Consider the following 16,066-nt stretch of genomic DNA (forward strand, 5'->3'; position numbering starts at 1 on the left):
ATGACAACATCAGATGAGGCGGCTCTGAGAGTGTTCGAGAGAAAGTTCCTCGAAAGATTTATGGACCTCTTCGTGTTGGCGATGGCGGATACCGAAGAAGATTTAACGATGAGCTGTACGAGCTATTCGCAGACATCAACATAGTCCAGCCATGTTATGCGAATGAAAGATGACGCTCCGGCCAAGAAAGTATTTCTATCGGAACCCGCCTATGCAAGCAGAGCTAGAGGGCGGCCCCCACTTCGTTGGAAGGACCAGGTGGAAAACGATTTAAACTCCCTTGGTGTGACCAATTGGCGCCGGTTGGCAGAGAGAAGGAGCGACAAGCCTTGTTGGACGGCCATAACCGTTTAAACGGTTAAGCACCAATTAAGTAAGTAAGTAATTCAACGAAAGCACAATATTTGTACTTGAGAAATTTAACGAACGAACGAAAATGTTTTGTGTTTCTAACATATTACAAAGTGCAAGAAGTTAAAACTACTTGCGATCCACCACCTTCAGCTATAGAAATGAGAGACACAAGTGCAAAAATAGTAAGACTTCAAGATTTATTAGATCACAGCTAGAATTCTGACAGTAGATTCAGTGTATAGGATTGGATTGAATAACTTACTTCTATACAGTAAAAGAAACGATAACGAAGCAAGATAAGAAAACCCTGGTACAAAGGCGTTTTCGTGAAGAGCTAGGATTTATCATCGACAAACCAAAACAAGTAAGTTGTAATACTTATGACGGTAATACTGCCAGAAGATTTTTTCACAATGCAAGCTGCTCTTCTGAAATTACAGGAGTGGATATAAATTTGATTAAACGACTTTACATAATTCTGCAAGCTCTTTCATCCGGTGTAATGATAAATGCTGAAAAATTTGGCAGTTATGCTACGGAGAGTACCAGGATCATGCCGTCTACAGTTCACAAAATTTTGATTCATGGAGAAAGTGTCATAAAGCATTTTGCAGTACTTCCTATTGGTCAACTTTCGGAAGATGCACAAGAATCCCGTAATAAGGATTATAAAAATTTTCGTCTACATCATGCTAGAAAATGCTCAAGATCCTTACATAAGAAAATGTTCAGATCCCTACATAATCAGCATTAGAAAACTGTATACTAAAAACGTAAAAGAACTGGATGAAGACACCTTAGATCTTTTGAAAATGAACGAATTAATTTTAGATCCCGAAGTTCATCAAGTATAAATAACATAATAAACATATATGTACAATAACAATAGTAAACATTACAATTACAATTAATTAATTAATAAATTTCAATCACAATTTTTTTATGTTTTTATTATTTAAATTGATTTTTATTTCGATGTACAATTTGATATTTGGCTTTTGTAGGCATTAAAATAATAGTATTCATTGTTAAAAAATAAATATTGGATATTTTTGATAATTTTGAATTTCTTTTACTTTTTAAGGTATGGTTTTAAATTAAGTCATAATAAATCACATTCCTTTTGAAGCCATATACCCTTTTCTATATTTGTGCAAAGTTTTAGAACATAATATTCAGAAATAAAAAAAAGGACGTGTGGCACTCGGGGTGTTATATATGAATCATAAAAGATTATAGATTCTTTTTGTTTATCACTTAGTTAATCATTCACTATGGTATAAGTCCCATCTTTTGTACACATTATTAAAATACTATTGAATATCTAACATACTTTAATATCTGTTACTTGATAAAAATGTTATGTTATCTGAAAATGTATTTTGAAGAAAAATATTGAAGTATGATAAATGTTATAAATATGCGCAACGCCAAGAAAAATTTGTTCATTTCACATTTCAAACTGAAAACTTCAAGAATATAAAATTTGTTCTTAAAATAACAAAATTATTTTCAAATCCTTTTTTGAACAATAATTTTGGAATTGGCGCAGTCGGTAGGATACTCTTTGTAAAATAAGCAAAGAATCCTTACAACAAAAACAGATTTTTAGTACAAAAATTTAAATTTTTTAAAATCGGAGAAAGTATAAATTGAGCTGTCATATATCGTGTATGCAATACCAATAACTGAATGCAACAATCAAAGGACCATACCAACGAATTGAATGCAACATTAGTAACTGAAAGCAACAATCGAAGGCAGTATCAACAATTGAATGCAACAATTAAACGGCAGTATCAATAATTGAATGCAGCAATGAAGCGGCAGTATCACAATCAATACTTATTACATGCAAATATCATTCACTCATTAAGGTTTGAAGCACGAAGCAATCAGAAAGCCTGAATATCTTTCCATATTGTGAACATCCATAGAGGAGCACTTCCAACAAAATGAGTTTTCAACCAGCAGATAATATTCCAGGAGCAGCAGCAAATGAAGGAGCTAATACACATGATGATAACAGTAGTTTGAGAAATTTAGATTTAAATCCGTTTAAATATATAGAAAGGTTACAAAATTTTGATGGAAAGAAAGAGGATTTACCAATTTTCTTATCAAATATCGATGATATTATTCCGACGTTTAGTCTATACAATGAGCAGTCACAACGAATGTGCATTAATGTGATTAAGAGCAAGCTAGTAGGTCGTGCTAGGCAAGTAATTGAAATACATATCCATTTGTGTACGTGGTCAAGCATAAGAGAAATGCTTATACAAAATTTTAGTAGTTTCAAAACAAGTTCACAACTGTATGAAGATTTGCGATCTGTACAGTATAGAGGCGACGTCTTTAATTTTTTTTCAAATATTCAGAAGGCATTAACGATTTTAAATCAAAAATGTTTACAAGAAAATAATAATGCCGATATTCCTAGAAACATTGAGGCAGCTTTAAAAATATTCAAGGAAAAATTACCTGTTCATATGAGAACAATATTATATGCATTAAAACCTTCGACCATAGAAGAAGCTTTACATGAATTAACAGCAGCTGGATTAATGAATGAATCGCAGATACCTAATAAGCCGCACTACCAAGGTGGTAAAAATGATAGAAGTTTTAGAAATGATGTCAGACAAAATAGTACACAGATCACAAAACAAACACAACATTTTAGGAATACTCCTCAACATACGACATGGCAACCTAGAACATATAGTCATAATCATCAATACAGTAGTTTTAGAAACAACAATTTTAGGCATAACACATCACATAATCAAATGTGCAATCAACCTAGAAATACTAATGAACCCATGGATGTGGATATTTCTGGCCAGACAAGAAAACCACAAACTAACTTTAGCGAAACTAGTAAGGATTTTCAATTAACAGCCTCGGAAATGAATCAAGTTTACCCTATATTCGACTAATTAAAAATAATTTGAAAACAAAATTTTAATTGACACAGGTAGTACAGACAGTTTACTAAATAGGCGAAATTGTCCACCTTGTACAATAAAGGATCGTATGGTACCATTAAATATAAAAACTGCTTCAGGAAATATTAGAATTTTTCAAGATGCAATAATACCACAAGGGCGTATAACTTTGCCCATAAAAAATGATTGCATCTTTCATATTTATGATTTTCATTCCAAATTTGACGGACTGATAGGAAATGATATATTAAAAGAAAATAATGGTATAGTAAATTACAAGCATAAAACTTTGATTTTGAACGACCAAATCTTACCAATATTTTTTGATATCGAAGATGAAAGGGATTATAATTCTAATATAAATCATATGGAACAAATTGATCCATATCCAGAAATAATGGATATAAAAAAGGATATTAGAATCGAACATTTGAATAAAGAGGAGAAAGAAAAATTAATTGATCTTTTAAATAATCATAAGAAAACATTTTATAAGAAAAGAGATGACTTGACTTTCACTCATGAATTAAAACATGCAATACCAACTAAAGATAGTTCCCCGATTTATTCACGAATCTATCGATATCCCGAAATACATAAAAAAGAAGTTAATAAACAAATTAGGGAAATGTTAGAACAGTGCATAATTAGTCATAGTACTTCCCCATATAATGCACCTATTTGAGTGGTGCCTAAGAAGGAGGATAACGCTGGAAATAAAGAATGGCGTATAGTAATTGATTATAGAAAGCTTAACGAAGCAACAAAAGAAGACAAATATCCGATACCTAATATTGAAGGAATTTTGGATAAACTAGGAAGAGCGAACTATTTCACAACACTAGACTTAACGAAAGGATTTTACCAAATAGAGGTAAAGCCAGAAGATCGTGAAAAAACAGCATTTAGTACTCTAGACGGACACTATGAATTCAATCGTATGCCGTTCGGACTTAAAAATGCACCAGCTACATTTCAAAGGTTGATGAATAATGGTTTACAAGAATTTATCGGAAAAATTTGCTATGTGTATTTGGATGATATAATTATATATTCTACAACCTTGGAAGAACATATAAAAAGTCTAGCAGAAATTCTAAAGACCCTTCAAAACGCAAATTTGAAGGTATCCTTAAATAAAAGCGAGTTTTTAAAACACGAGACAAAATTCTTAGGTCATGTAATAATTCAGGATGGTATAAAACCAAATAGCGATAAAATTGAATATATAAAAAGGTTTCCTATTCCCAAAAATATTAAGGAAATACAATCCTTTCTTGGGCTCACAGGCTATTATAGAAAATTTATACAAGATTATGCTAAAATAGCAAAGCCACTTACTTTGCGATTAAAAAAAGGAACAAAAATTAATATTAACGATAAAGATTTTAAGGAAGCATTTGAAAAATTAAAATGTCTCTTATCCAGCGATTTAGTGATACAATATCCCAATTTTCAAAAGGAGTTTACACTTACTACAGATGCAAGTGAATTTGCGATAGGAGCTGTGTTATCTCAAACACATGGACCAATAGCTTTTATATCTAGGACTTTGAATCAACATGAAATTAATTACTCTACTATTGAAAAAGAATTATTGGCAATTGTTTGAGCGACTAAGCAGTTTAGACATTATCTTTGGGGAAGAAAGTTTCAGTTAAAAACTGATCATAGGCCATTGATTTGGTTAACTAATTTGAAAGAGCCAAATTCTAAAATTCAGAGATGGAAAATCTTACTTAGTGAATATGATTTTGATATTACATACTTAGAAGGTAAAGAGAATAAGGTAGCAGATGCATTGTCTAGAGTAAAAATTAGTTTAAATGAAGTAAATGTATTCGAATGTGAACAATGTAGTAAATCTTTTATAGATAGGCATAGTTTAAATAACCACATAATCCTGCCCAAAAAAAAAGTATACCAATGCCAGTATTGCAGAGCGAATCTTAAAAATGATGAAAGTAAAGTTCGACATGAAGAAGAATGTGAAAATCGTAACAATATATGCTCTTTATGTAATAAACGTTATAAGCGCATAGATACACTTCGACAACATATGATACGAATACATTATCAGAGCAATAGACAAGAAACCAAAGAATTAGAAACTGTTCATAGCGCACAGGATGATTCTATAAAAGGGATTAGAATAAGTGAAAAGCCGCTCAATATGTTTAAAAAACGAATTTTAGTATTAAGCACAGAAGATTTATCGCTCCGCGATACAGTTATATTTAAACAACCTACATACTCTAGAAACCAGTTGAAGGAAATATTGAAAAATTGTGGAACAAACAACACAGGCATATACTTTGATAACGATGATGTATTCAGAGATTTTCAAAAATTATATAATGATTTAAAATCCTGCCCAAATAAAATATATAGGTGTTCAAAGGTATTACCACAATATTCAGAAGAAAAAACATTTGAAATAATTCCTCAAAAACACAGGGAAACATATAATCATCCAGGCATAGATAAAACATATGAAGAATTAAGAAGGGAAATTTATTTTCCAAATCTAAAAGAAAAAATCACTAAAATTGTTAACAATTGCAAAATATGTTCAAAGAAAATTGAAAGAAATCCAATTAAGTTACCATATGAGAAAACACCCACTCCTACACAACAATTTCAACACTATCACATGGACATTTGATACCTTAATAATAACGAAAAATATATTACTATAATAGATAAATTTTCTAAATTTGCGGCTATAGAGCCTTACGATGAAAACAGTTTCATAAATTTAATCAATGTCATGACTAAAATTTTTTCTTATATGAATAAACCCAACTTGATTACTCTCGATAATGAAACAACATTTAAAACACAACCATTTTTAGAATTTCTTGAGAATCTTAATATTCAATATCACTTTACAACTCCTAATCGACATACCGGTAATTCCGACATAGAGCGATTTCATAGTACCTTAAATGAAAATATTCGAATTTTGAAACATAGAGAATCAATCAATGACATCATTTTAAAAACAAACAATGTTTACAAAGCACTAGCAGATTATAATAACTTAATCCATTTATCTACCAAAGAAAAACCAATTAATATTCATCACGGACTTGTGAATAATGAAGTTATTTATCAAAGATTAGAAAATAAAAAGGATCAAGTAATTAACAAAATTAATGAGAAGCAAAATAGGATAGACAAACCTATTGATGAAACAATAGTAATCGATTATAAAGCGCGCACTGCAAATAAAACTGCACCTAGATATTTGGAAGCAAAGTAATAGAAAAACAGGATAGAGAATATAAAGTTAAAACTTCTAGGCATGCTAAACCTACTAAATTTTACACAGGTCAGTTCAGAAAACTGAAGAGGTATCAAAATACTTCTACAAAATCTATAGGTGATGTTGGAAATAATGATGACAATGAATCTAATATTGTAAATCGAGGCTCGATAGCATAACAAATTGTTTAACAATTTAAACACAATTAATAAATGATAAGTGAGGTTAAAATATTTTTAAGAAAAATATTGGACAAACTATTTCGACAAAGAACTAGTGCAAGGGGAGTGTAAAACTAAAAAATAATACTAATGAAATTGAAACAAAAGATTTTACTTAACAACAAATCAACATAAACATATAAATACTATGTAGAATCAAATTTTAAAAATTCCTTTATACGTACAAATATTTAGCTTTATAAAATAAATAAGATTTCAATATGAAGTTAATCTACATATAAATATGCAAACATGTATATAAATGAATTGAACTATCATATTATATGTTGATAATATTACAAAAACTACTGATACTAATTATTTAAGAAACTATGTAATTTAATAGAATTCATTAATTTCAACTTCAGTTTTAATTATAATTATTTTTATTGTAAAGATCGTGTGAAAAAGTTGTGACTTATAAATATTTCCATAGTTGGAACGCATCTTCGGAGGGAGGTGTTATATATGAATCATAAAAAATTATAGATTCTTTTTGTTTATCACTTAGTTAATCATTCACTATGGTATAAGTCCCATCTTTTGTACACATTATTAAAATACTATTGAATATCTAACATACTTTAATATTTGTTACTTGATAAAAATGTTATGTTATCTGAAAATGTATTTTGAAGAAAAATATTGAAGTATGATAAATGTTATAAATATGCGCAACGCCAAGAAAAATTTGTTCATTTCACATTTCAAACTGAAAACTTCAAGAATAAAAAATTTGTTCTTAAAATAACAAAATTATTTTCAAATCCTTTTTTGAACAATAATTTTGAAATTCGGGGGCTGCCACGGTAAAGCTATTGCATATTATCAACTTATGCAATTATAATATTTATGCAACATTTTGCTTTCTTTGATATTAAATCAAGTTTTGTCTTTGATATTAATTCAAGTCAAAATTTTTAAGCGTGGTGACCGATAAGAAAACAAATTTCTTACTTTTATTGAATAAATGAGAAGTTAATATTGATAAAAAAATTTTTATTACTGTCTTACAAGATATGTACATACATAGCTTATTCAGTAATATTTATAATGGAAATTATGGGTTTACGGTAGGTAGGTAGGTTGAACTGGCCGGTCCATGAGGACCTCACATAGACTGATTGAGTCCGTAGTGTTACCAGAAATTTGTTTTAACGACCAAACTGAAAAACCCTATCAAAAACCAGGACCTACGTTATAAAATAACTCCGTCCTCTTGGCAAATACTAGAAGCTTCCTAGGACTTAAGCCACTTGCTGCTTCTAGACCTGACAGCTGTATCACTCCTAATAGCTGGAGTCTTAGCCTGGCAAGTGCAGGGCACGAGCACAGAACGTACTCGATCGACGAGCCTAGTTTAAAGGCATGTGACGCCAGAAGGCAGTGTCCAGTCAGAATACCCGTCACGAGTCTACAGTCCTCTCTTTTTAATGATAGGAGCAACTGTGTTAGTCTAAGATTGTAAGACCTACACATAATCTTCGACACTTTACAGCCCCGCGCTTGAACCCACGCCTTTCCCGCTTGGTCGATCATGTGCACCTCTCGCATTCACTTAATCTCGTCCAATCTAATTGGGACATCTACGGAGCAAGCTTCAAGGGATGCGCCCTTTTTAGCTAGTTCGTCCGCTTTTTCATTCCCATCTATTCCCATATGCCCTGGGACCCAATATAGATGTATGCTTCTCCCTGTCCCGATTCTCTCCAGAGACTGCTTACACTCTAACACGCATTTAGATGCTGTGCTATGCGATATTATTCCCTTAATTGCTGCTTGACTGTCAATATAAAAGTTAACATGGTTGCAGCTTAAGCTAATCTCTTCTAGGGTTTCTACTGCTTTGGTTACGTCTAATATTTCCGCTTTGAAAACGCTACAGTAATCCGGCAGCCTATAGGATCTGCTTATTTCCGGATCAGCGCAGTATACCGCAGATCCTACTCTTTCCACTACTTTGGAACCATCGGTGTACACATGTATCGCCTCGTCCCCCATTTGCGCACCCTTGCGCCAACCGTCCACCTCTATTGTGGCCTTAAGATCTCCCTCGAAGCGCAGATAGATAATCATGTAGTCTGTTTGTCTTGTGATTGATGACGCTATACTACTACGGTCATATGGTCGGCGCTCAAGCTGCCCCGAAGCACCGAGCCTGGTTGCGGTCATTAACGCTTTGTTCTTTGCTACCAGGTCTACAGGTGGTATGTGCAAAATGACATACAGTGCAGCCGTCGGGGTTGTTTTCAGGGCTCCCGTAATGCTAAGCATCGATAGTCTGCATACCCCCTCTAATTTTTTAAGGTATGTTGTTTTTTGTGTGGCTTTCCACCAAACAAGAGCTCCATAATATAGAATAGGGCTTACAATCGCTGTAAAAACCCAATGAGAAAGAGAGAGCGATAGGCCCCACGTACACCCCAGCATTCTTTTACATGCATAGAGTGCCGTTGATGCCTTTTTGACCCTTTCCTCCACGTTGAGCTTCCATGACAGCTTACTGCCTAGGATGATTCCTAAATATTTTGTACGTTTACGGTAACTGAAATAGGAAACATACGTTTGAGACTTGATATCCTCTAAATATCTTGAAAATACCGCGTCAATGGTGGTAACATATTTTGTTGTGGATCCTTTTGGATCATTATTTATTTTCAAATTGAATTTTTCAAAAAGAAAACTTGTCAACCGCTTTGATTTTTTATCAGCGAAATTGATGTTGAAATCGCCGGCCAAGATAAGTGGAAATTTATTAGCATTTGTACTAAGTATTTTTGCCCCTTCTTCAGAGTACTCCAGTAAAGTGCGATGAATAAAATGCTCTACCTCGTCCAATTTTGTATTCGGAGAAATGTAAATTGCTACCATGACAATGTGTAGACCATTTCTAAGTTTACATAAGCACGCACAAATATCTCCAACAAATGAGCACCTAAAATTAACATCGCTAACGTGTGCAATATTTGTTTCAATATTCGGAGTCATAATATTCGTAACGTTATTGTTATTTTGGTAAATAGCTATACCACCCTTTGGAGCAGTATCTCGTTTGAATTGAACAATACATTTGAAATTAGGTATTTCAATCGGATTATCACGCGTCACGCAAGTTTCGGTAAGAAGTAAGACATTTATTTGTCTCATAACTTAATCTTGTAAATCGTATTTGTGACTATTTAGACTTTGGCAATTGAAAGTAATTATTGAAATGCCATTTCTATTACTAATGAAATCTAAGACAATTTGAGCTATCGTCTGATCACTATTTAAAGACAGTCTTTTGAATTCTTGCAACAAAGATGCAGTCGATGCAGCTTGCTTTCGATTATGATAAAACTTAAATGCGGCATTATCGTTTTGTCGTGATATACAATTTTTCAATATTTGTCACCCGAGAGAGCGCATCATAAACATTCCTGAGAATGTGCTTTACTATACTCATATACTATTTCGTCAAAAGTTCCACCTTGCGACTTATGTATAGTTCGAGCAAGAGCTGAAGCTAATGGAAAATGTTTGCGTTTGGCTATACATTTTCTATCCGATGTTAATGAAATATTTGCTGTTCGTAATTCAATGGGTGCCATCTACAGCGCAGTAGTGAAGATAAATGTACACCAAAGACAACAACCAATATTCGCATAAGTAGATCCAATTTTATGTAATCAGCCTGTTGCTAACACCGAAACTTTTGCTGTTATTAACAGATGTTATTCCATGATTTTATGTACATATATCAGTTACGGTTTTTTTTGATTCAGTCGCCACGCTCAAAGCCCGCGATAAAATCTATGCAATAGGTTAAAATCAAAGGGAACAACTATGTACGTAATTACTGTACTAAGTTCAACAGCAACAAAGGCAATTATGTACAGCGCGTGTGTGTTTGTTGGTGTGCATCATCTACAATGCAGGAATCTGGCATCTGGCGGTTACCAGTGCCATCTACAGCGCAGTAGTGAAAATAAATGTACACCAAAGACAACAACCAATATTCGCATAAATAGATCCAGTTTTATGTAATCAGCCTGTTGCTAACCCCGAAACTTTTTCGAACCTTTTTGACAAATATCCGTTACGGTTTTTATTGATTTAGTCGCCAAGCCCGCGATAAAATCTACGCAATAGCTAAAAAGTTATTGATTTTTAATCAGAAACAGGCCTTTATTTTCAAATTTTTATCAAGAGTCTTATTATCAGTCCACGCGTCAAATTTCAACATTCTACGTGTATTATTTACTAATGGGCCGTGGTTATCATCCGATTTTGCTCATTTTCAATACCAATCTCTTCTGAGTCCAGAAAAGCTCGTGTACCAAATTTGGTGAAGATATCTCAATATTTACTCAATTTATCTTGAAAAGGCGCCCACCTATAGAACTAAGGCTCACGCCCTTTTAAAATACTCATTAACACCTTTTATTTGAGAACCATATTCTACAAACGCATTCTAGAGTCACCCCTGGTCCACCTTTATGGCGATATCTCGAAATGGCGGCCACCTATGGAACTAAGGATCACACCGTTTTAAAATACTCATTAATACCTTTCATTTGATACCAATATTGTACAAACGCATTCTAGAGTCACCCCTGGTCCATCTTTATGGCGATATCTCGAAACGGCGTCCACCTATAGAACTAAGGCCCACGCCCTTTTAAAATACTCATTATCACCTTTCATTTGATACCCATATTGTGCAAACGCATTCTAGAGTCACCCCTGCTCCACCTTTATGGCGATATCTCGAAACGGCCTCCACCTATAGAACTAAGGCCCACGCTCTTTTAAAATACTCATTAACACCTTTCATTTGATACCCATATCGTACAAACAAATTCTAGAGTCACCCCTGGTTCACTTTTATGGCGATATCTCGAAAAGGCGTCCACCTATAGAACTAAGGCCCACGCCCTTTTAAAATACTCATTAACACCTTTCATTTGATACCCATATTGTACAAACGCATTCTAGGGTCACCCCTGGTCCACCTTTATGGCGATATCTCGAAAAGGCGTCCACCTATCGAACTAAGGCACACGCCCTTTTAAAATACTCATTATCACCTTTCATTTGATACCCATATTATGCAAACGCATTCTAGAGTCACCCCTGGTCTACCTTTATGGCGATATCTCGAAACGGCGGCCACCTATGGAACTAAGGATCACACCCTTTTAAAATACTCATTAATACCTTTCATTTGATGCCAATATTGTACAAACGCATTCTAGAGTCACCCCTGGTCCACCTTTATGGCGATATCTCGAAACGGCGTCCACCTATAGAACTAAGGCCCACGCCCTTTTAAAATACTCATTAACACCTTTCATTTGATACCCATACCGTACAAACAAATTCTAGAGTCACCCCTGGTCCACCTTTATGGCGATATCTCGAAAAGGCGTCCACCTATAGAACAAACATATTCCAGGGTTACCCTAGGTTCTTTTTACAACATGGTGATTTTCCCTTACTTTGTCTCCACAGCTCTCAACTGAGTATGTAATGTTCGGTTACACCCGAACTTAGCCTTCCTTACTTGTTTCAATTGTCATCAAATTGTCGCTAATACAGGTAAATTCATATAGAAACAGAAATCGTACAGAAAATGAGTGATGACAGTGTAATTGAACCATAAGATAGCCCATGTAGCTCACCGGAAGTATATGTAAAACGAAATCTTGGGTGAATGGGTGGCTCGCCTACTACACAGAAGGTCCTGGGTATTCCAGGAGGAGTAGCACCAAAATGGGAAAAAAATATTTTTTGGGGCTACTCGCGCATCCCCTTCTTGGGGACTGACCAAAGAACACTGAGATTCCAATTGTCGGCCGTGCTCTCGGTCGACCATATTTTGCATAGAAGTTGATGTATGTTCCTCTCCGTCGTATTTGAATAGCTTCGCCATGTTGATTTTTAGTCTGATTTTAAGGAGGGGTCTGCAAACTTACATCACCTCTTCGCCGCCTTCGGCAGCCCCAGAAGGAGCTGCCTATATGATGTTTTTTGTGCATTAGGTTTTCCTGCGAAACTTATACTTCTGTGCAAAATGACGTTGAACTACATCATCAGCTCAGCAGAATCGTGGAAATTATTATTTAATTTGTGCAAGAGGTACAATAGTCTATCAGAGCTAATAATTAGAGTGTGATGAAGACATTGATGTCGTCGGCATGAACACCCGCATCATAAGTTCTGCTTACTCCAAGCTGGCAAAAGACAAAATGAAGTACCTGCTGTCATCAAGCAACGAGTCAGCGCATTTGCGCCTGTGGCAACCATGCCACTGTTGGCAGTCATAATTTCGAAATAGTAAAAGATTTCATTTATTTGGGAACCAGCATTAACACAAACAAAAACATTCGCTTTCGAATCCAGCGAAGAATCATTATTGTTCATAAATGCTACTTGGAATTAGGTGGGCAAAATAAAATTATGCTGTACCGAAGAAGACTTAATGATGAGCTGTACGAGCTTTATGCAGACACGTACATAGTCCAGCGAATTAAAACAAAGTTGTAACGCTGGCTAGGCCATGTTATGCCAAGCTCCGGCCAAAAAAAATGTTCTTATCGGAACCCGCCTATGAGAGCAAAGAAAGACGGCCGCTGACGGCCCTCTGCGCTGGAAAGACCAGGTGGAAACACATCTAAACTCCCTTGGCGTGAACAATTAGCCCAACGAAGAAGCGACTGGCGCGCCTTGTTGGATGACCAAAAGTATTCGCCGATCAAGTTCTAGAAGGCTCGTCCGATGTATCGCCTCTTGTGCTTTATTTGTCGTTGTTGTTTTAGCTGAATATATAGCGGCTATCAAATAAAATTTCGTCATTTAATTTCTTCTAATTTTTATTTTTATAATAAGAAACAATTTTCTATTAATTTCGTAACAGAAACTATGCAACCAAACCTGAAGACGGTTTTTTTTTTAAATAAAACAAAATGTTCCATGTTTTTATTTAAAGTTCTCTGAATTTTTGGGAGTTTGTAACCCAATAAATTTAAGCGGAATTAAATACAAGTAATAGGTTTCTAACAAGTCGCATTGATTTTTGACAACCTTTTTTCGTGCGGTATTTTAGATTTTCCTCCATACAAAGGATGAAACGTTTAAATTTTGGAGTATGAAGAAAATCTTAGACAGGCTTCGGAATAAAGAAATTCCAAATACTTTTAAATTGCACTTTCTAAGACTAGAGATGTTTGGGCTACGAAACTGCTACTCAAAAATATTCATTAAACTCCAAATAATAATTTCGAAATTTTTTCAAAATTTTTCGACTTTTTTCGAGCACATCTGCTTATGTTAAGAAATTCGTAGAAGTTTTTTCGTAAAATATCTAAAATGCACAAACTAAAAATCTATTTGCCACAATAAAAAAAAAAAATAGACTGCTAATTTTCTGTTCGCTGCTGTATATTTAGTGGGGAGAGCTGCATAGTGATGTGAAACACTCGATAATAATAAGTAAAAGTATTTTATTGCATCTTTCATATTATTCGATTTTCTTTACATGTTTGTGACTGATTAAAAGAATTTAAAAACCTAAGTTCATTTCTATGAAGAATTTTTATTTTACACCAAATTGCGTAAAAAAACATTCAATAATGCATATAATTTCTTGGTTGTAGTTCCACCATCAAAATTTTGTAGTCGAATTTCCTGTGATTGTCATCCATAGTTGAATCGGGTGCTTGCGCACGAACAACATCAGTTTACACTATAATTTGTGCAATTTGCTTGACTTGTCATTACTAGCTCATTTGTGGATATATTTTGAGCCTTAAGATCAGCGAGGAAAGTATCTACAACCTCTTGTGATGGATTAGGTACTCGTACTCGGATCCATACGTATTCTGATTTTCGAAAGAGAAAATATTATAATAATTATTATTATTATATGTTTATCATTTGTTTAACACTGGTCCGTTCGTTATATATTTTGTGTCCTTATCGCTACCCCCTTACACCTATCTGTACCACCTTACACCGTTCCCATATTACATCTTCATTACATATCCATATTAACACTTATTTGCAAACTTAAATATGAGCTCGTACGTCTTTTCTGGAAGGTGAAAAGAAATTATAAACAATAGGACTTTGAGGTCTCCATATTTTATCTTAAGCACCTGTTTTCTAACAAAACATTTAACGTTTTTATTTAAAAACAAAATCAAGAAGTATTCTGTGAACAATAAATCTATAATTTCAAAGTTGGTTTAAACCAAAAAGTTATAGTAAAAATAAAAAAAAATAAAAACAATAAAAATATAAATGGACAAAAATCAGAAAAAAATGTCTCCTTGTATAAAGACATATTCTTGCTAAACTTTGATTTTTAAATTTTGACATAGAAATTACAAAAGTATTTATGAGAAGTAGAAATATAAAAGTGGAGCGCACATTACTTGGATTGGAAAGTTGATTGATTGGAAAGGAGATATTATTAGTCAACCAATTGTTCCTTTGTCATGGCGTCTTAACCTATCTGTGAAGTTTCATGTTTGTAGCTCAATGAGAAGTTACTTAAAAATCGATCTCAAAACTCCAAATTTTCAAATTCTTATCTAAATATTTCGATCCGTGCGCCATCTAACGGAATTTTTTCTCCTTTTCTCAAATTTTCTCGGCGTTTTATCCTATCTGTGAAGTTTTACAGTTGTCGTTCAATGAGAACTTACGTTAATATCAATACCAAAATTCCCTCCGTTTCGTACGAGTTTTCTAAATATCTCATCCCGTGCGCCACTAGCGAAATTGTTTGTATCGTGTCATCAGCTGTCATCGACCTATGAATTAAGTTTGAAATTTCAAGTCTCTAGATCATCGAGAAGTTACTTAAACGCTGGTTTGAAAATTTTCAAATTCTTATCTAATTATCTCGATCCGTGCGTCACCTACAGGGTGCTCTCACCTATGTGTAAAGTTTCACGTTTGTAGCTCAATGAGAAGTTACTTAAAAATCGATTGCAAGATTTTGCATGAAAAGCGGACAAACATTCAACCGACCTAATATAAAGAAAGTAAAAAGAAACTTTTTTGACAATCGCGCTTTTAAAACAAATCCAAAATTTGAAAAAAAAAAAACTTTTAACTTTAAAACTTTTCCATCATTTGTTAATGGAATTGAAAGTCATATATTACTTCCCAATATTTTTTATTGAAAGCAAGGCTATGATATTTTTGGTTAACCCAGGTGTGTTAGCTAAGTAGGTTGATAATTTTGACTCGACATCTGTATGCTTCTCTGAAACCAAGTTATA

At 33.8% G+C, this 16,066-nt stretch overlaps 1 protein-coding gene across 1 annotated transcript in view; it reads right to left on the reverse strand.

Moving 5' to 3' along the window:
• Window positions 1–14,350: 14,350 nt before the first annotated feature.
• Window positions 14,351–16,066, reverse strand: part of LOC137242765 (apolipoprotein D-like) — a 29,099-nt gene continuing 27,383 nt past the window's right edge. The window contains exon 6 of the mRNA XM_067770016.1: window positions 14,351–14,656. Coding sequence (XP_067626117.1) covers window positions 14,511–14,656 — 146 coding nt within the window. The 3' untranslated portion in view covers window positions 14,351–14,510. The remainder of the gene's footprint in view (window positions 14,657–16,066) is intronic.

This window comes from Eurosta solidaginis, chromosome 2 (assembly GCF_040869045.1).
Source record: "Eurosta solidaginis isolate ZX-2024a chromosome 2, ASM4086904v1, whole genome shotgun sequence".
In the NCBI taxonomy this organism is placed as follows: Eukaryota; Metazoa; Arthropoda; class Insecta; order Diptera; family Tephritidae; genus Eurosta; species Eurosta solidaginis.